At 44.5% G+C, this 20,339-nt stretch overlaps 1 protein-coding gene across 10 annotated transcripts in view; it reads left to right on the top strand.

The window, feature by feature from the left end:
• Positions 1 to 12,652, top strand: part of CEP63 (centrosomal protein 63) — a 45,217-nt gene extending 32,565 nt beyond the window's left edge. For 6 of the 10 annotated variants that reach the window (XM_053669130.1, XM_053669135.1, XM_053669129.1 and 3 more), the window contains 6 exons: positions 541 to 655; positions 1,548 to 1,745; positions 3,255 to 3,341; positions 6,714 to 6,919; positions 7,699 to 7,993; positions 9,503 to 12,652. In XM_053669130.1, coding sequence (XP_053525105.1) covers positions 541 to 655; positions 1,548 to 1,745; positions 3,255 to 3,341; positions 6,714 to 6,919; positions 7,699 to 7,993; positions 9,503 to 9,661 — 1,060 coding nt within the window. In that variant the 3' untranslated portion in view covers positions 9,662 to 12,652. Of the gene's footprint in view, positions 1 to 540; positions 656 to 1,547; positions 1,746 to 3,254; positions 3,342 to 6,713; positions 6,920 to 7,698; positions 7,994 to 9,502 lie in introns of those variants that run through there. The other 4 variants (XM_053669133.1, XM_053669137.1, XM_053669132.1 and 1 more) reach the window with 3 other exon arrangements.
• Positions 12,653 to 20,339: the final 7,687 nt, after the last annotated feature.

The following is a 20,339-nucleotide window of genomic DNA, read 5'->3' as shown; positions in this document are numbered from 1 at the left end:
AGCTGTGTGTAGAATGGAATTGTAATTAAGTGTAGTGAAGATTTAGATTATGATGGCAGCTCCTGTACAACTAGAGAGAAAAAATTAGCTGTAATCTTCAGAATTTTGTAACCAGTTAAATTTTAAGCATAAGGAAAGACTGTAGGTAAACACAGAAATCAAAAGTATCTTCAAAACTGGGAATTGGATTTAGCTGCCTCTTGTGATAAGAAAATTGGAAATGAGTTTTAATTTGGAGTGGGAGGTGATCTTTGAGATATGTCTTAGACATCAAAAAGGTAAATTAGTTTTTCTTTTCGATTTTATTTATTTTTAGAGAGATGGGCGGGGGAGGGAGAAAAAAAAGGGAGAGAGACACTGATGTGAGACACAGCAGGTTGCCTCCCTTACACGACCTGACTGGGGGCTGAACTCACAACCAGGCATGGCCCCGACGGGGGATCAAACCAGCGACCTTTAGGAGGACACCCAGCCAACTGAGCCACGCTGGTCAGGGCTCAGGGTTGGGTTTAAATATGTGATCCTGTTCTTGTCATACAGCTTGGAGTCTGTGAGTACAACATGTAAACAGCTGAGCCAAGAACTAATGGAAAAATACGAAGAGTTGAAGAAGGTGGAAGCGCATAACAATGAGTACAGGACAGAGATTAAGAAGGTAAAAGTCTGCATGCTTGGGGTCGTGGTGGTGTTTGGATTATGAATGGAGCGGTGGGCTGACAGGCTGTAGTAGTTATTTTTAGCGACAGAAAAGTATAGTCCAAAGGGCCACTTGGTGCTCAGTAGTCCCCAGCACCCGGCACGTGCTTGGGGAAGTGTCTGTTTAGTCATCCTCAGGGTTTTCATACCAGTATTTTCAGGGTAATTGAAGCCTTCCTCTTTGTATTCTAAAACTTTATTTTAAAACACATCTTTAAGTGGAAATATTTCTAAGCTATCTACACCTTCCTGATTGCAAAAACATATTATATGAGCTAGCATTTAATATTTTCATATTGACTAAAGGTGGTTATGGGTTTGTCTTGTCCTCTGTGCTGTGGCGTAGTTAACATTCTCATTGGCTAGTGAGGTATGCAGAGCTGTTTGTCTCTGCATTAATGGACTCTGGCTGTCCTGTTTGTTGACTCATTTTTTTATTACTTCTTTGAGATTACTTCTAGCCCCTTTCTTCTTTTTGTCTTTCTGTTATCTTCTGTGGACCAGGAAACCATGTAATCAAAATTTTTAGATTAGCATCTAGAAAAGAGTGAAGGTCACAGGTGCTGTCCTCTAAATAATGTATTCATGGGCCTTGATGCCGGTTCTCAGTATTTGAATAAGTTATCTTTCCCTCTTTTGAGGTATAAGAAATGATTATGTGTACAACTAACTGACCTTCAGTACAGGTGTGCAATGTGGTAAATCACTAATTTTCTGCAGATGTAATCTAGGGGAAAAATTCATGTCTTGAAGTAAGGTAAAAATTACCATATTATTCTAACTATTAATATATTTTTCCGTCTACATACTTTCTCTTAATTTTTCATGCTTTCCTTTCTGTTTCTTTATAGTTGAAAGAACAGATTTTTCAGGCTGATCAGAGTTACAGTTCTGCACTGGAAGGAATGAAGATGGAAATCTCTCGTTTAACTCGTGAGTTACATCAGCGAGATATCACTATTGCTTCTGCCAAAACGTCTTCCTACGACATGGAAAAGCGACTCAAAGCAGAGATACAAAAGGCAGAAGAAAAAGCTGTAGAGCACAAGGTGACATGCGAACATAACCTCTTTTTTTTTTTTTTTTTTTTTTTTTTTTCTTTTTTTTTTTTTTTGTTGGGTTTTTTTTTTTTTGGTCCTTTTTTTGGTTTTGGGGTTTGGTTTTTTTATTTTTTATTTGAAGTTTGTTTCTGAGGATCGAGTTTAGTAAAGACATCATTTCTGTAGTATTTAATTCAGTAAAATTTTGTGGACACCTGCTTTGAGCTGCAAGCATGCTGGGTAGCAAGCATCCTAGTGAGGATTGGTGGAGGTGAGGGTAGACAGACAAGCAAAGAGACTGTTGCCGTGGTGTGAGGTGAGAGTGTGATGTGTTCTCCATCACAAAGTAAACTCTATGGGGGGCAAATGACAGTGGACGAGACTGGAAAGCAGGGACTAACTCCTGAGGGGCCCTGTCAGTCATGTTGAAGAGTTGGAGTGTTATCTTGAGTGTTGTCAGTAGAGAATGGCTTTACTCAGGATAAAAAAATCTCTCTGGTCATCATATGGGAAAGAAGCAAGGAGGCAAAGAGACCACCCAGATGCTGTGTTGACAGTTAGATGGTGGCCTGAGCAGTGGGCCCTGGAAGAAGAGGGACATAGATGAATGCCAGAGGTATTTGGCTGAAAAAATTGGCGGGGCTTTGTATGCGACAGGACAGGGAGGGTGGGTGAGACAGAGTTAATGAAAGGTGCTAACTTGATTCTAGTTTGGGCAACTGAATGGAAAGTGGTACACTTCAGTGAAAGAGAGAAAAGACAGGGAGCAGTTTTGGAGAGGATAATGAATCTGTATGAAAGGTATACAAAATAGGGAGGCTGGTAGAGGGGGCATTGGTTTGGCGCCTTTGGCGTGTGGTAAAGGCTGGACTTTCATATGGAACTATGTAGTAGTCAGTTCCACAGATGGCCTGGAGTTCAAGATTAAAGTGAGAGTAAGACATTTAGGTGTGGAAGTCTTTGCATGACATTGGCATTTGAAACATCCTGCGAGACTTAAAGATTTTAATAAGAAAGCACAGAGGAGTATGATGGGCAGAGACTTGAACCAACTTAGGATATTACTCATTTAGCATAAAAAAGGTGTTGGCATGGAGCTAAAAAAAATAGTAGCACTAAGGAAGGAAGCATCTTCACTAAAGAAGCAGGAAGCCAAGAAAGGCAGGAATTTTTGGTCAAGCAGAAAAGCTAAGGAGAATGAGGGCTGAATATAAGGAATTAATTGTGTGAAAAGAGTGCAATCAACGTGATATTGGAGGTAGAAGCCAGTCAGGGGAAGCTGACCCAGGAGAGTGGTTAGGGGTGTGCTGGGGAACCGATTCCTCCTCTTAGAGCAATATTTTAATTACATGTGTGTTAATTCATCTTTAAACACCTTTTAAAGAAATCTTTTTAGAAAATATTTATATGTCTCAATGAAGAATGTAACTTTGCCCAATAAAAATTATATGTGAAAAAATTTTGAAATATTTATTTGTTATTTTTATTTATTTGTCTTTTCTGCTTTTCCCTTCTCAGGACATTGTGGGTCAGCTGGAGTCATTGAAGTTAGAAAATCGTCGTCTTTCTGAAATGGTGACGAAATTGGAATTGGGTTTACATGAGGTACGTAAATAGAAACTTACATTTTTCTACTATTGAAGCCTTTAAAGAAATCACTTTGTAGATATTTTTATGGTAAAGAGAGAGTTAAGATCAAATATGGAATGATCCTTTTGCAGAAAATAGTGGTGGAAGTGAGTGAAATATGACTCTACTCCAGTCATTGGAAGGTATTTTTGATATTATGTATGTGATAAAATATATACACAGTCTGTTTTCTTTATAGGGAGAATGTATATAAAGGGCTCGGCATACCGCTTGGCATATAGTAAGTGTTAGATGCTGTTATTATTATTATTATTATTATTATTATTTTAAAAATATTTTTTCATTATAAGTTGTATAACCTTTTAAGTAATTTAGTTTTAACTCCATTTCTGTAAGATACAATTAATTTAATGAAATGTTCCAAAATCTTATGTTTGGAGCATTTTAGTGAGTGAGGAGACAAGCCCGGTAAGAGAATTCTTCCCTTGAGAGACTGAGACTAGTCTGGTAGGACACGCGCACAGACTCCTGTGGCTAACCAGGATTAGCCAACAGTGACTTATAAAGTGTCGATGCTCTTTTAACTGTTTGGTTATAGATTCTTACAATTTGCAAAGTGATCCATCTCTTCTAACCCATCTTTTTTAATATAGATCAAATGCTCAAAGACTAGAAATAGTTTTTTCTGTATTTCTCAGGGAATATGTGCCTCCAAAGACGGAGAGTTACTCCCTGCCCCTGTTTGCCCCCATGTACTTCTGATTTCACAGTTAGGGATTAGGGAGGCTGGTGGGAGGAAGTGCGAAATTCTAGATGGATACTTTATTTCAACCAGAAGAAAATATGGGCCATTATTTTTATAGTGGAACATTCTCTTGACATCATGAAACCATAAAGAATTTTACAATATAAGGAATTTTACAACATAAAAATATAAAATTTCTGGGTGGCAAAAAATCCCATAAAAGACTAATAGACTGGGGAAAACAATCTGTAAACAGATAGAAGGTTAACATAAAATATTAATATATGAGGATTTTCTACAAAGATAATAAAAGGTTATTCAGTACAAAATATGGTCAAAGGGCATAAATAGATAATTCACAGAAGTAATACAAAAATCCAGTAAAAAAGGAGAGCTGCTCAACCTCCCCAATAATCAAAACAAAACAAATAAATATTCTATTGCTAATTGGATTGACAATGATTTTTAAAAACTAATGTAGCCAGAGTTGGTAAAAATCTGGGGAAAAAGGCCCTTTCATGCTCGGTTAGTGAGGAAGTGAATTGATAGGGCCTTTCTAGGGAGCAGTTGAGCAATACCCATCAAACTTGTAAATACAGAGAGCACGTGAACTCTTGAGTGCTGTGCATTTCTGAACTTGACAGTCATTGAGGAATAATTCTCCGGAACGGTCATATCAGTTTGCATTCCTGAAGAACCCATCCTATAGGAGCAAATGCACAGAAATGGTTATATTTTAGCGTTGTTTGCAGTGTCCAAAATTTTGAAATAAACTAAATGTTAATCTGGAGAAAGGTGGTTAATTTGTAGCTTTCTATACTATGAAATATTATGCTATAACTTAGGATGGTGGAGGAAAATATGCCTCTAACCTTGCTCCCTCCTGTAAGCCTTCTAAATCTATAGTGAAAGGAATTTTTTTTAAGCACAAACTTACAAGCCAGGTAAAAATAGGAAGATAGGAAAAGAGACAACAGGTAAACATCTTGTATGGCGGAAGGTGAGTGGAGGGATGGACATGGCTGTATATGTCCCGGTAAAGCCAATACTAGGCTGGTAGTGGAGAAAGCCAAGAACTAGCCAGTTTATAACACAGGATCTTCAAAAGGCCCACCCAGGATTTGGCAGTAACTGGTTGATAGAATCTTCTCTTACGCAGTGGTGACCTGTTCACATGTGAGTTGGGAAGTGTCACGGCACTTAGGCCTGACCGTGACTGGAGATTCTGTTCAGCTCGCTTTCTCCCGAAACCTCCATCGGACAGTGGTGGTGCTGTCCTCTCTTTGTACAGCCAGGTGTGTGCTTGCCACAGTTCTTATATTACCTTCCACATTCGCTTACCTGTGATTGTTGTTTATAAAATAAAATTCGAGGACATTTAAAAGGATGCCTGACAAAGGCAAGCATTTTCTTTTTTAAAAAACACATATTTAATGACATCAGGTATCAAAATCTGGTGAAAATTTCGTCAGCAGTTTAACCTTCCTGTGGTTCAGCAGTTACATGCAGTGCACATGTTTTGTGTGTGTCGGGAATAGTTGTTAGAAAGTGTTGTGCTGCATTTTCCCACCTAGAAAGGTAGAATTGCTTTTACGGATGAGTGTTTGGGCTGAATAAGAATTTTAATAAATTAATTATCTTAATGAACTCAATAAATTTGGTAAAATGTGTTATTTAGCACATTTATTTAAAAATTGGCAGCAGTTTGTAGTTTAAATCCTGTGGTCTGCAAAATTTTTTAGATGGGGTGGATTTGAACTGGAATTGACAACTTACTGAAAGATTTTGTAACTTGACACTAGTGGGATATAGATAATTAAAAGTTTGTATTTTAAAGTTTATGTTTTTGTTAGGTAAATTCTGTGTCAGACCACCCTGAACAGCCTATTTTCAGAAAGTTCTTTACAGAAAAGACCAAATTAAACATTGTATGAAACTCTAGAGATTACCATCATTTTTCAGACTGCTGATGAAAATATTTTGTCGTTGGAAAAAAAGGGTCCACACCACTTTTACTGTATTTCCGGGCAACACCTAGAATTAAAGAGCAATAAACTCGATGATCACAAAACTCAGGCCAGATCGGAGCAGTAATTCCCACTTTATAAGTGAGTCCTGCTTTATCCTGTCCAAATTGGTTTCACACACAAGAAGAGGTGCCAATGTCATGTAAAAATATCTAAGGCCAGAGAGTATTTATTTAAGTGTCTCTGATGGCCAGAGTTCCTTTTTAGAAACTTTGTTCACATTTCTTTTAGTCTCTCAATTTTCTTCCACAGGTGTGAAGGGCTACTCAAGCTTCCCTTTCTCTGAGAGCCCCTGCTGCTTACCTTACTTTCTCCATTTCTGGTTCTCACTTTAGCTTTCCTGCTGGTTCTGAGCCTTCCTCCTGCCCTGTGCTCGTTCCGGACACGACAGGGAAGCCCACCTCGCCTAACACTTCACCCCACTCACTGTGAGAGGCAGAGCCTCTCTTCTCTCTCAGTCTAAGAGAGCCACCACCAGAGCTTCACTTTTCCAAAGTAAAGGCACAGATGAACTGGTTACAACTGAAAAAGAATGTGATTTCCCGCTAGCAGTGGTATCACAGGTCACGAGTATTCTTATACAAGTTAAGTGACTCTAGTATTCTTTTTTATTAGGCAAAAGAGATTTCCATAGCAGACCTCCAGGAGAATTATATTGAGACATTAAATAAATTAGTGTCTGAAAATCAACAACTACAGAGAGATTTGATGGATACCAAATCTAAGCTGGAGATTTCTACTCAGATGTGCAAAAAAAATCATGATGTGCTCTTAAAACCAACACACAGCAGAGCACCTGAGTTCAAGAATACAGAGTTCAAGTAAAATCTCTTCATGGTTTATTTAAAATGTGTATCACTGTAATACAATGCTCATTTCTTTAAGAATGATTTCTGACTTATAGATATTACATCTTCATCAAAAGACTGTTGTTTAATTCTGAAGTCCACTGTCCACAAGTAAAGCTGCCCTCTGGTGAAGAAACGGAGGGCTGCATAGCACACGCTCATTCGGGCTTGTGTGCGAGACGCCCTGGATGTGGGCACAGACAGCATCCTTAGTGCCCTGAGCCTTTCATGCTGCCTGCCACCTCCCAACCCTACTTGCCCCATGACAAGGTGGCTTTCTAGAAAAAGCTTCTTTTGTATTTTTGGTTAGTTAATTATAGCCTGTTACCGTAAGTCGGCATTCACTAGAAAACTACCTGGTTTCAGGTCTTACTACGGGGTTCACCTGTTTTCCTCCCAAAAGCCTTTGCTGAGGCCCTTCACTGCTCTAACCCTCCCCCACCCGCAGAGGAGGGGTGTGGCCCTCCTGTGTGCACAGTACTTCCCCTTATTCCAGCTCCGAGCAGGCGAGAGCCCTCTGGCAGCTTATCTGTCTTCCTCTATTGTAGGTGTGTGAGGGCAGGGGCCCGGAAGTGGGGACTGGATATTTGGAACCTGTGTGAATGAAGGAACACCTGGTCTGAGTGGGCTGCTTATTTTAGCACTTACAGCCTTACTAGTTAGCCTTTCCATTTATTTTTAAGTGAACTTCCTACAACATTTCTGTTTTAAAGAGAAAAATTGCTACAACTGTTATCTGTTTTGTTTCCCAGTCTGCTCTCCAGGCCATCCCATGGCCAGCACAGACGTGGTGGAGGGAAGACTGAGCTCTACAAAACAGGTCTTCCTTCTTCTCCGGGAGGACAAGCGCCGGGCGGCGTAGAGCCCGTGTCCAGGGTCCTCAGCCCCCTGAGTGTTCACATCAGCTCTTGCAGCTCCAGCATCTCTTTGCCTTCCAACTTTCTGTACAAAACTCAGTCTTTGCCTTCAGTGCTAGACCCAAACGAAGCCATTTTTTCTGACTCTATCTCTGAGAGCGTAAATGACCAAGAAGAGTTTATGTCTTCGGTATGGCAACTTTCTGATCTTACTAGCTTATTAAGTTTGTTTAGTTTGATTGTATCTTTTACTTGAAGGGTGAGGAGTGTGATTTGTTTTGTTTTCTTATTGGTTCTCTATTTGAAGTGCCCTTTGTTGTTCTCATGTATTTCTGTCTTAGAGTTTTGCTGATGAAGACACATTAGCCAAGATTACTTCTCATAGTACATCTTTGTTCTGAAATACAGCATAAGTTATAGTGATTTGACTTAACCCTAATGGGAAATTTCCTTCCCTTCCTTTTTAGAGTGGGTCAGTTTTGTATTGGAGTGGTTGGTTCAAGGAATATCTCTGGATGGCGGGACAGTTCTGAGGCCTGGACAGTGAGGAAGAAGAGGGACTGTTGGAGAGGGAAAAGGGAGTGGGTGGAAGTGGAGGAAGGAATTGCATCTGGTTGTAGAAAGTTACCTCAGACTCTACCAGGGCGATATAGTCAGTCCTCGTTGGTCATGGATTCAGTATTTGTGAACCTGCCTCATTGCTTGAAATCCATGTAGCCCCAGTCAGTGCTCAGCTCCACTGCAGCGTTTGTGGACTGGTGTGGAGCTGTGAAAGGTGACTACACTTCCACTCCCAGCTGAGGTGGCTGAGGTGGCTGAGGTGGCTGAGGTGGCGCTGTCCTCTTGTTTCAGCTCTCGTGAGAGGACCACAGGCTGGGGCCAGGAGGGACAGTGCAGTTTAGCAAGGAGCTGGGACCCTGGGGCCCCTTGGCAGAGTTTCAATCCCAGCTATGGCATCCCTCAGCAGGCTGGCCTCGGGCAGGTCACTAAACGCTTCTCAACCTCGTTTTCTCTTTTGTAAAATAAAGCAAATAAAATCTACCAGGATGAGAGGGATTTAGCAGGATACTTGCTGTGACATAGATGTGTGTGCATTTCCCCTGGGGGCAGATTCCCTGTTCACTAATTCGGTGTTTGAGGTGACTTTACGGAAAACCACCACTGCAGAGGAGGAGGGGCTGCATGCGCGTAGGCCTGTGTTGCCCTTCTAGAGCCAGCACTCTCAAATACCACTGCCCCCGCGGGGGGCAGAAAGGGGGCTGGGTGGCAGTTCTGGTGGAGGGAAAGAGTCGATTTCAATGGTGTCTGATATACTATAAGTAGATATTTTGTGTTTTAAAGGGAAAGGAACGTCAGATTTTAAAAGCGAGTTTGAGTAACAGGCAGGAGTGGGTTTTCTTCTGGGTTGTAGAAGGATGCACACGTCTACAACGGGATATACTTTAGGCCAGTGATTATATGGATTTTACAGTTGCACAGCTCGGGTCAGAGAGGAAGAGAGCTGGTGAATTTTCTGCAGAACTTTTTTAAAAAATGTAGTCTTCTCATTAGGTTTATCCTAACAAGAGAAAAATCCCTTCAGAGGAAAAAGTATTTTTTTAAAAAACCACTTTTTAATGTTGCTAGTTAGAAGCTATCATGCATAATGTCTGTTAGAGACTATCCGACTTTGATATGTCAAAATTCGCTTCTCTTCCAGTGTCCCTTTCCTGTGTCTCCCCTTGGTTCCATAGCCACAAGGTTTCTGGAGGAGGAGGAACTCAGGTCTCACCACATCCTGGAGCGCCTGGACGCCCACATCGAGGAACTGAAGAGAGAGAGTGAAAAGACAGTGAAGCAATTCACGGCCCTCAAGTAGCCTCTTAAAAAAAATCACAAGCTTGGAAGTAAAAACAAGCATCGAAGAGTTACTGTCATCTGAAGTAGCGGCAGTGGCTCTTTAAAAACACAAATGTGTAAAAATCATAGAGCTGTTGTGAAGAAAGCTAAAAACTGATACTTCTCTAAAGGCATTTCTACTGCACTGGTCTGTTTGAAGAACTTTTTCCAGCAATAACTTGTAATAAACCACTTTGCTAGACTTTTTCCTCAGTAATATTTATTATCATAAAGGGATAGTTTTTCTTGCTGACTAAAATGAGTTTATGGCATGTTGAAATTAAAGTAACTACAGGAACTTCTTTGAGGGAAGTATGTAGAAGTTGGGGTTCAGAGTCAAACCCAGCTGGCTTGGTGTGTAGGTTTTGCCACTTACTAGCCAGTTGGGCTGGTAATGTGCGAAGTCAAGCAGGGGGTACATAAAGGGGTAAAGAAGTTTGATGAAGGCCTCTCTTGCTCTGGGCACAAGTATAAGACAGAGGTGGAGGGAGCGGGCGGGGGCCGGTTTGAGTGAGTGGTGGAACATGCGACGGGAATGTTGCATTTCTGAGAGGGTCAGTGGGAGACAAAGGTGCCAGCTGCAGGAGGCATTTGAACCCTTGCAGAGTTGGACCCCTCCACCCGATAGGAGAGGGGATGGAGAGAGAAAAGAGCAGAATGCTGTGCCCAGGTCCCTGAAGGATGCCAGCACCTGAGGATCACAGCAGAGGGGACAGCAGAGAGCTGGAATGTGCGACTACAGACAAGAAGGTGACGCGCAGTGTCCTTACCAGCTCAAGGACATGCTCCTGTGCTTCACTCTCCAGTGGCTCTTCCCTGTCAGCATGTAAACATCCTGAGTTCTCCTTTCTCTAAAACCAAACCAAACCTCGGTTCCATATGCCTCTCCATGTCTGCTGCTCCATGTGTTTGCCCCCTTCACCCACATGTCTGCAGTGACTATTTATACTCCCTTCCTTCCCACTCTTCTTAACCCTCTCCAGCTGCACCCCCACCCCCACCATGGAACTGCTGTCATGTTCTCGAGGTCACCAGTGACCTAGTTAGTCCCTGGGCGTTATTTCACCCAGTTGGCCTATCCCCCTTTGTCTCTTGGTTCTGTGACCTGACACCCCTTGTTTTCCTCCTAGCTCACTGGCTACCCCATCTCACTGTAGTTTTCTGGCTTTTCCTCTTCCAACGCTCCCCCCCTCCGCCCCCTGGACTGACGTGGGTTTTCTCACTCAGCACATTTCCCTAGGATATTCCATTTGATTCTCAAGCTTTGAATACAATCTACAGGCCCGTGGCCCCTGCATTCAAAACTAGTCTCGATCTCTTCCCAGAGCTGCTGGCTTAGATACCTGCTTATTGAATATCTTCACTTGAATGTCTGATAAGCAACTCATGTTGAACATTTGCAAGAGAGAACTCTGGATTCTCAAAATATTTCCTGTGAGGACAGTATCCTGTTTGCCAGTGGCTAGAAGTTGTCCTAAATCCCTTCCTTGCCCACACCTCCAAGCCATTGGGAGGTCCTGTCAGTTCTGTCTCCAGAATTCATCTCAGGTCCAACCATTGCTGCCTCTTCTCCACCGCCGTCACCCTGATAGCTAACCCAGTCTCTCAGGTTCTGTCCGGAGCCTCCTGATCACAATAATTCATTCTTCGGAATGAGTTGTCCTTCAGAAATGGAAGTGAACAGTGTCACCCCTACCTCCCTTCAAAGGCTGCAAAGACTTCTTGGTGCACCCGGGATTGGTCCAAACTGCTGCGCAGCCTGCGAGCCTCGCTCCCACCCCATCACCCCACTGTGGCCTCTTTCGCTGTGCTCCAGCCTCCCTGTCCTCCTTCCTGCTTCCCGACTGCAGTTGGCTTTAACCTGTCAGGGTCCTGTGCTGCGGTTTACCTGGAATCCCTTTCTCACCTTGCCTGTGATTGACCTTGGCTCCCCTCTCAGGTCTGCACTCAGGCGTCCAGTCCCTGACTGCTATGTCTAAAACCTGCTTCTCCTTTTCTCTGGCTCATTTGCCCTGAGTTATTTCCTTCAGAGTGCTCACCACTTTGAAATCATATTTTTATTGGATTTATGTTTCTGTTGTTTATTTTTACCTTAGAATTAAGCTTCTTGAGGACAAGGGCATTGCCTGTCTTGTTCAGGGTGGGGTCCTCGTCACCCAGCACAAGCCTCGCACTTGGTTGGTGCTCAGTGGTGCCTGTCCTTTCTCAGATGCACCCCGTTTTTGCTTTGCACCTCTGTACACGCTGTCCTTCAGCTCTGCTTCTTCTTTCCACGTACTTCCTGTGCCCCTCTATCTTGCTGGGGAAAGCTTTCCCATACCTTTTGGCCAGACCCAGGGAGAGTTCCTCCTCCTTTCTCCCGTGTGTGCCCCCAGAGCACTGGCCCATGCTGTGCTGTGCTCTGTGAATTTCGTTTCTCCCACTTCCAACTGAAAACTCCTTAAAGGCAGGGGCCAGCTCCTGCTGGAACCTCAGGCAGCAGCATGCTGCCTAAGACACAGCAAGCACTAAGCAAATGCTGGGTGGATGAAAATCACTCCCGCTCTGGGCTTCCTTGTACTCACCTGGAAAATAGGGATAGTACCTCATGGAGTTAGGAGGATTTACTGAAAATACAGTTCTGACAGGGCTTGGCAGATTCTAAAAATACTGCACCCGGGTATGGGGGGATTTTGGAATTTCAGACTGTCCCAAGCTTCTGCTTAGAATATGTAGGATCCACACCCTGCTCCTGAAATGGTCATAGGGCATGTTGACTAAAAGGCACAGTGATGGACTATGGTCACTGGGAATACCTACAGAATCATGAGGTACGGTGTACGTCCTTAAATTTACACTGTGTTGTTGAAAGTTGAAGTAGCTGACTTAGTGTCTGAGTTTGTCAGGACATTTGATTGTAAGTTAATCTCTCAGCTTCACTTTTAAAAAGATTATGCCCAATATTAAAATGTGTCAAAACTAAATTTGAGTGATTTTCTTCATACACGTTTTAGAAAACCTCTCAGTGATCAGGCACCCACTGAGATGCAAAGGTGAGGGTGTGCAGTCTGCTTTTGGTGCTTCCCAGTAATGTTCCGTTGGGTGAGGTGTCTCTTGGCCCGGATGCCTCCTGAAGTGTTGTCTGGATTTCTGTGCAGATTTAGCTGAAGAGGACAGAGTTGAGTGCCCACTGCGGGATGGACGCCACATTCCCACGGAGCCTCGTTTAATCCCCAGAAATCTAGGATGCAGGGATTCCATCGTCCCCAGGTGAGTGGCCTGCCCAGGCCCCCAGCGCCCAGGCTCGTTCTCAGAGACTGAGGGCAGAGAGCGTGGACTGCATGCAGGCGGGAGGCCCTGTTCCTAACCCCAGCTCTGCCATTTATTAGGTGCATAACCTTGGGTAAGTTCATTAACATCTCCAGGCCTGTTTTCTCATCGGTAAAGTGGGGGAAATAAAAAATCATGCCTATGCTGGCCGGTGTAGCTTAGTTGATTGGGTGCTGTCATCCTACAGACCAGACGTTCGGGGGGATTTGGTTCCAGATCCAGGCATAGGCCAGGGTTGCAGGTTTGTTCTCTGGTTGGGGCACGTGCAGAAGGCAACCATCGGTGTCTCTCACATCCATGTTTCTGTCCCTCTCTTTCTCCCTCCCTCCTCCTCTCTAATACCCCTCTCCCTTCCTCTTCCTCTCTAAAAGATGAAAAAATGTCCTCGGGTGAGGTTAAAACAAACAAGCAAATTAAAAAAAAACATACCCAACTCGAGTTTTTGCGAAGATTAAATTAACACGTGTAAAGTTCTTGGATCCATGCCTGGCCTAGTGCTGTGAAAGTATCTTGTTGAATAGAAAAAATACAACTCTCTGTGTTCCTGTTATGGCTACTTAAGTCCAAAAAATTCTGCCCTCCCTCTCATGCACAGATACATAAACCTGGTAAACTATGGGTGGTGCTTAGCTGTTTGCGAACGCCCTTGAGTCTAGCACCTAAACAGTGCAGGTGAGAAAAATAACTAAAATAAAGCTCTGTCATTGAGAGCATACATCAAGCAAACAGTTGTCGTGAATAGCGTTCAAGTGCAGATCGGCAAGGTTAGAAAAAGAAATGTGCTGACTCTTGTTCCAGAGGCAGTTTGAGATAGCAATACAAAAATGCATCAAAAAGGAACAAATGGTGGCTTCAGGCCAGAGGGGAAATGAGGGCCATAAAGGTTGACTCACAAACCAACATTTAGCCCAGTCCAGCTGCTAGAGGCAGGTTGAAAAATTGCCTTCGAGCTTTTCAGGGCAAAAGCAAAGAAAACATGACGACTTAAAAGCTTTACGGTGCCCCCGAGATGAAAACAGACGTGGGTTCAGGAGCAGCACATCTTTTTTCTTCACTAAATAGGGAATGTGTGCAGCTTCCTGGCCGTGGGCTGCAGTGCCGCGGGCTGATGGCATCGGGCTGACGTGCGGTTTGAAGAGCCAGTTCTGCGAGGGACCCCAGCAGGACGTTGGCAAGCTCTGGTGGCCTGCTCCATCAAAGGGGGAAATTTAGAATGAAGGACTGCAAAGCAATCTTCTTAAAAGCTATTTCTCCACAGTGCAATTTTGATAATTCAAATAACACAGTTCACTCTTTTTTTCTCTCTATGGGAACCCTAAATGTTGGAATTTTATGTTGCCCGTTAAGGCCACATTCAAGGGACTTGACAAGCTGGTCAGAAGTACGTTTATACTATCAGGAAAGGAAAGAACCCAATCAAGGTGATGCCGGAGTGGTCTTAGGTCCAGGAACTGCCTTATATTACGTGCAGTACATAAACCTGCATGTGTGCGTTTATCGGAGGAAGAGTGCCCTCAGTTTTCACCAGACTCTCAGAGTTATCTGTGAGCCAAAAAGATTAAGAACCACAACTTTGAGGACTGGACCTCTGCCAGAATGAGAAAAAACTGCGGGAGGCCAACCAATGCCACTGAAGCTGAGTCTCCAAGTGAAGAGGCGTTGAAGGGGGAGGAGGACGGCGACTGAGGAGGGCACAGGTCTCCTTTCACACTGACGGAAATGTCTAAAGCAGTTGTGGTGGGTGCATAACTCTGAATGTAACACAACTGAAACTGCCCGATCATATGCTTTTAATGGGTGAATTACATGGTATGAAAATTATATCTTAATAAAACTATTATTACCAAAGAAAAAGAAAAAAGACTCTGATGGGTAGTAGCATCTAACAATTCATGCGCATGTTCAGAAAACATCACAGCACATGCTGTTCTAAAACTTCACCTTTTCCGCTTTGACTTTGCATGCAGCGTAAGTGGGGGCTGTCTTTAGAGAGTGGGGTCAGGCTCCTCTGAATAACTGCCGTGGGTTGGGGGGGTTCTGCATGGAGAGATAACTCGGGGAGGGGCTCTGCCTGGCCCGCACATGCAGGGCTCTTGCTTCTCCTCCAAGGGAGTGTGGGTTGGGCTGCCTGTGAGAGGAGCAGTTCCTGAGATTACTGAGGGTGCTGGCAGCAAAGTCCTTAATAATCAGCCAGGCAGAGCTTCTTGGTTAAGCACATTGTATGTAGGGGCGGCAGGAATGCTAGGTATTAATCTCAGAGGTCAGAGGTGGACTGTTCACAGAACATTTTAGAAAGAGTTATAGACCACTGATGGGGAAATGCCAGACTGTGGGACTGTGCCCCAAGACTGCTTGGCAAGTCCCCCACTATCTCTACAAGCATGGCCAGGCAAAAGAGAAGGAGAAGCCAGGTCTTCAGCTGTGAAAAACAGATGAGCTACGACACTACTTTGCCCAGTGCTCTCACGGAACAGCGTGCCGTTAGGAGGCAGCCAGTGTGGACACACTCAATGCTGGTTCCCAGTGCTGTCCTGTGCCTTGGATTTGTCTTGCCTCCGATGTACAGCATAAAGTAAAACAACTCACCAGTCCCTGGATCCTTCTGCAATCTAGAAAATGTGTCTCAGTTCCTCAGCCTAAAAGTAAATGCCAGGAACAAAGCAAGGACCCATTAATCTCTTCAGCCATGACTGAGCATACATAGCCTTTGCTCCTAGCAGGAGCAGGTATCCAAAGGTGCAGGTCCCCATGTAACCTGGTAGTAAGCGGTGGCTGGGGCAGAAGCCCAGTCGCTCCCCCAGGGATCCCCCTCCTGGATGCGAGGCCCATCAGCCCTTTGGGAAACCCTAGCAGCAGCCTCTTCATATTAGTATGTGCTGGACTGTGCAAAGAATGGGAAAAGTTCTAGATGGCTGAGAGCTTCAACCTGCCAGTTTCTGCACGAGCTAACGTGTCAACGAAGGAGGCATCACATGATCTCTCTATTTTGCTTCAAAAAGGTTTAACACGAACACATTTTTAACAACATTAAGCAATTTTAGTATCTTCTCAGGCTAATCATTTCTTAAATTTACATTTCTCAAACTGTCTTCCAGGGATCTGAATTTTTTTAACGTGTTAATATATTCCTTAGAAAGAAATGTGCCAAAGCAGAATGGGAAGCACTGCGTGTTATAGCCTGAGGGCCAGGTTGGAACTCAGAGCCCTGCCTCCCCTCCTCTGGGCCAGACCCTCCATCTCTCTCCCTGATGGCCTCCTCTATTGATTGCTTCCCAAATCATTGGGAGCTGGTGGCCTTAGGTACTCAAAGTTCTTAACCTTCTGTGTGTCAGGGTACTTCTTTGGTTGAGCCTCTGGGTCCCTCAGAATAATGACTAAGTGCATAAAATAAAATAATGTTAAAATGAAAACCAATTATATTTTCATTCAGTTATCAAAACCTAAGGAAAAAAACCAAATTTGTGATACAATATGTGCCTTTTATTAACTCATTAAATAACAAGATGGAGCAGCAGGTCTATCTCCTGCTATGCTCTTGAAGCAGGGATGCATGAAAGTAATATTTTGAGATGTCTGCAACACTGTAATGAAATATGAAAATATCCGTGATTTCCCTTGGAAGAAAGCCCCAGGTGCTGCTAGCACTGCGGTGGGTTATGGCTAGATTCCTAATGGAATAAAAGCTCAATTTCGGTGAGAGCTTGTTGAGAGTAAGGATGTCAGTATTTCCTATCCAATTCATGGAGTCCTAACTTCTGTCCTTGGTAGTGAGTCTGTGGACTCCAGGTTAAGAATTTAGAGGCTTTGAGCTTACGTACGATTTACTTCGTGTCTGGTTGATCTGGTTCTCTGTGAGCTTTCACTTATGTAGCAGGGGCAGTGCTTGTGCTTCGTGAAGAAGTTAGTCTTTAAATGGGTATGACCGCAAACTGACTTACACACTTATTTGTGGCATACCTCTGGACAACCGGGAGAACTAGTGCTGGACATTAGACAAGTAGAGCCTTCCACCTGTGTTATTGGGGGATCTTGGGGCAGCCAGGTCAAGCCAGGGATGATTGGAACTTCTAGCCTGGGGATCCACAGAGGAAAGCTGGGTTTACCTAAGCAACCATTTCAATCCCAATGAATGACATATGGCATCTCGGGCTTGCTTCGTGTGACCAAGGAGGAGCTGGACCTCTTGTACATCTCATCTGACAAAGCAGAGGGTGCCACTGTCCACTGTGGACAATGGGCATGGAGGCACCCACAGCCCACCCACTGGAGGAGCTGGTGCTCTGTGCATCAAAGGGGAATTTTGCAGCCTAAGTGCAGCCACCTGGGGACTGTGGGGCAAGGGACAGGTGGGTGCCGGTTGGTGTCAGGAGTCCAGGTGGACTTCCTGTGGGTGCATCTCTAGGCAGCAGTCCAAATCTCTGTTTTTACAAAATAATCCAATGGTCTGAATCTTCCTGGGATCTCAACTCATGCACGTTGAACCCTTGGCCTGAATATCAGTACTACAGACAAAGGACAGACTGTTCCCCGGCCATGGTCAGATAATCACAGCTGCCTGGCTGTCGCTCACCCCAAACCAGCCACAGGGCGACTGCTCCAGTGAAAGCAAGTTCCCCCATTAGTGTTCTGCCTTATTTAACACTAGATCTCAGAATGTTTGCTTGGATGCAAAATCTACCCATAATGTTACTAGAAACTTCAACAATAAACTTGTCAATGAAAGAATAGGAATTATAATTAGAGTCTTTAAACACAATTTTTATTGTTGTAATTTTCAAATTAACGTTGTAATAAAGCTATCATGACTTGGCAAAGTGTCTCAATAAAGTAAACTATGAAGAATTTAAAGACATTGGTAATTAAACACATTTGATCAGCAATTGTGTGCAACCATTTCAAGCATAAATCCTGATATAAAAAATTAAGGTCGTGAAAGAAGTTTCATATAAACTCAATGCCTTTCCTAATACTTGCATTTTATTTTTAGCATCATGATTAAATATTGCAGGGAAAATGTAATGAAATTTGTTCCATATAGACACCCTTAAATCCTCTTCAGCTCACCCCAGAGGGCTATGCAAATGTTATTGTCTGCTGTTTGTGGGAGCTTCTCTCTGAAACCCGAAGCCATGGGAGGCGAGGGGCCCGGTGTGGCCTCTGCCGCCTTGTTGGCCAGTCCTCCACCTCTTCCTTTAGGTCTCAGCGAAGAGATTTCTGCTGTTAAAATCTATTTTCCTCTTTTATCCTCACTTAAGGACGTGCTCATCCATTTTAGAGAGAGGGAAAGGGGAAGGAGCGAGAGAGGGAGAGAAACGTGGACATGAAAGAGAAGCATCAACCAGGTCCTGAACCAGCAACCTAGGTTTGTGCTCTTACCAGGACTTGAACCCGCGGCCTTTTGGTTTATAGGACAATGCTCACACCAACTGAACCAAGAGAAAAATCTTTTTTTTTTTAAGATTTTTAAAAATTTATTTCTAGAGAGAGGAGAAGGAGAGAGAAAGAGAGGGAGAGAAACATTGATGTGAGAGAGACATTGATTGGTTGCTTGTCGCACGCGCCCTGACCAGGAATGGAACCCACAGCCTAGGCACGTGCCCAGGGAATCAAACCTTCGACACTTCGGTTTACATTTCGGTTTACATTTTGGTTTACAGGATGATGCTCCAACCAATGGAGCCACACTGGTCAGGGCAGAAAATCTATTTTGACTAAACATATGTGGGCTACTCAGATGACAGTCTATCCATTTATTAATTCCTTCATCAACACTTAATCGAGCAATCCCTCAGTCTTAGGAGACTGAGTGCCTGCTAGTCTCTGAAGATGCCACACGGGCCGCAGCCCTTTTTGTGCTCCCTGGGCCCTCTGACCCGCGTGCTGGCAGGCCTGGCTACGCGCCCAGGCCCTTAGCAATCGGCATCAGCAGTGCTTCACGGCAGCTCAGTGTCCAGGGCAAGGGGCCCAGAGGAAAGAGTCTGAGAGCAAGAGGAGGGCCTCAAAGCTGGCCCACCACTCAGCTCCTGTACGTCCTTGGGCAGTTTCTTCATGTGCAGAATGCAGACTCTGATCCTCCCGGAGCATGGCTGCTGCTACAGGCCAGGTGAGACACTGAAAAGGGAAGAGAATCGAAAAGCTGTAGATCAATCAGGCCCAGGTAGCATTGGTCGTGGGAGAGGGCAGCTGTGGGAAAGCACTCACTCAGGCCAGCAGCCGGCCTGGCCTCAGGGTCTGGGAGACCATCAGAGGGGCAGGCAGGGGCGACTTGGACAGTCAAGTTGGTCTGGCCAAAGGTGGGCTTGCAACTCGGTTCCATCTGGAGGTGTTCACAGGCTTCTTGGGAAAAGCAGGCTAGTTGGATTCTAATGCCATTTCCTGATTATCATGGAGTCACTTTTTGTTTTTTAAACATTGTGCGGGCTGAACAGTTAAGGCCACCTCTGCCCACACCAGGGTTGGGGCGATAAACCTGGGCGGGGGCCCATACCACAGGCAGGGTCTCCAGGAGAGGGCTCAGGACACTGATGCCACAGAAGCTGCCTCACACTGCACCTGCGCTCCATTCTTTAGGGAGAATGGGCTCATTTTGCAATAGGGTGACTTCTACTAAGAGCAAAGACCGTAACACTTCCGGAAGAAAACAGGAGAAAAATCTTTGTGATCTGGGTTGGACAGACATTCTTCTTTTTTTTTTTAATGGTGACTGGGACCATTTCTTTATCCTTGGGTTTAAGAAATGCCAACGTCTCACCATATGTGCTTCAAAACTCACAAAGAGTAAGAGTTTTAGAAATTTATTTGTGCCCCTTCCCCCTTTTTGGTGTATAAAGTATTTATTAGCAGACAAGGCCTACAGATTTACTTCTTTTTGGACACACCCCCAGTGCAACCCCAGCGGCGGTCATGGTCTCCAGGTGTTGGCCTGGAACATGAAGACTCTGGAAGCAGCACAGCTCCCTGTGGGCCCCAGATTTTCTTCTGCCGCCCCAGGTCTTCACGGAGCTTGTTGTCCACACCATCGACCCAGACCTGGCTGTGTTTTCTGTCCTTCCAGCCCTTCTGCCCCCAAAACCGGCCTGGAATCGTGTCGTGGCGTGGGTTCTCCCTCATCCTCTGGCGAGGCGGGTGTCCGCTCCCCCCACACCACACGAGCGGATGCGCGCCCCACGCCCTTCGCTGCAGTGAGAGCCAAGGCTGTTTCCCACGCTCATCGATGTTGGTGCTGAATTCTTGCAAAATGTGCTGGGACTCCTCGGAATCACTATGGACCTGGAGGCCGTGGCAGCACGCAGGCCTCCCGTGGAAGCTCCCGTGGCCCTTTCCGATGCCACCCACGCGGGCAGCAAGAG

Source organism: Artibeus jamaicensis, unplaced genomic scaffold, assembly GCF_021234435.1.
Source record: "Artibeus jamaicensis isolate MK-2021 breed Jamaican fruit bat unplaced genomic scaffold, CSHL_Jam_final contig_519, whole genome shotgun sequence".
In the NCBI taxonomy this organism is placed as follows: Eukaryota; Metazoa; Chordata; class Mammalia; order Chiroptera; family Phyllostomidae; genus Artibeus; species Artibeus jamaicensis.
This window is presented reverse-complemented; position numbering and strand designations above follow the sequence as displayed.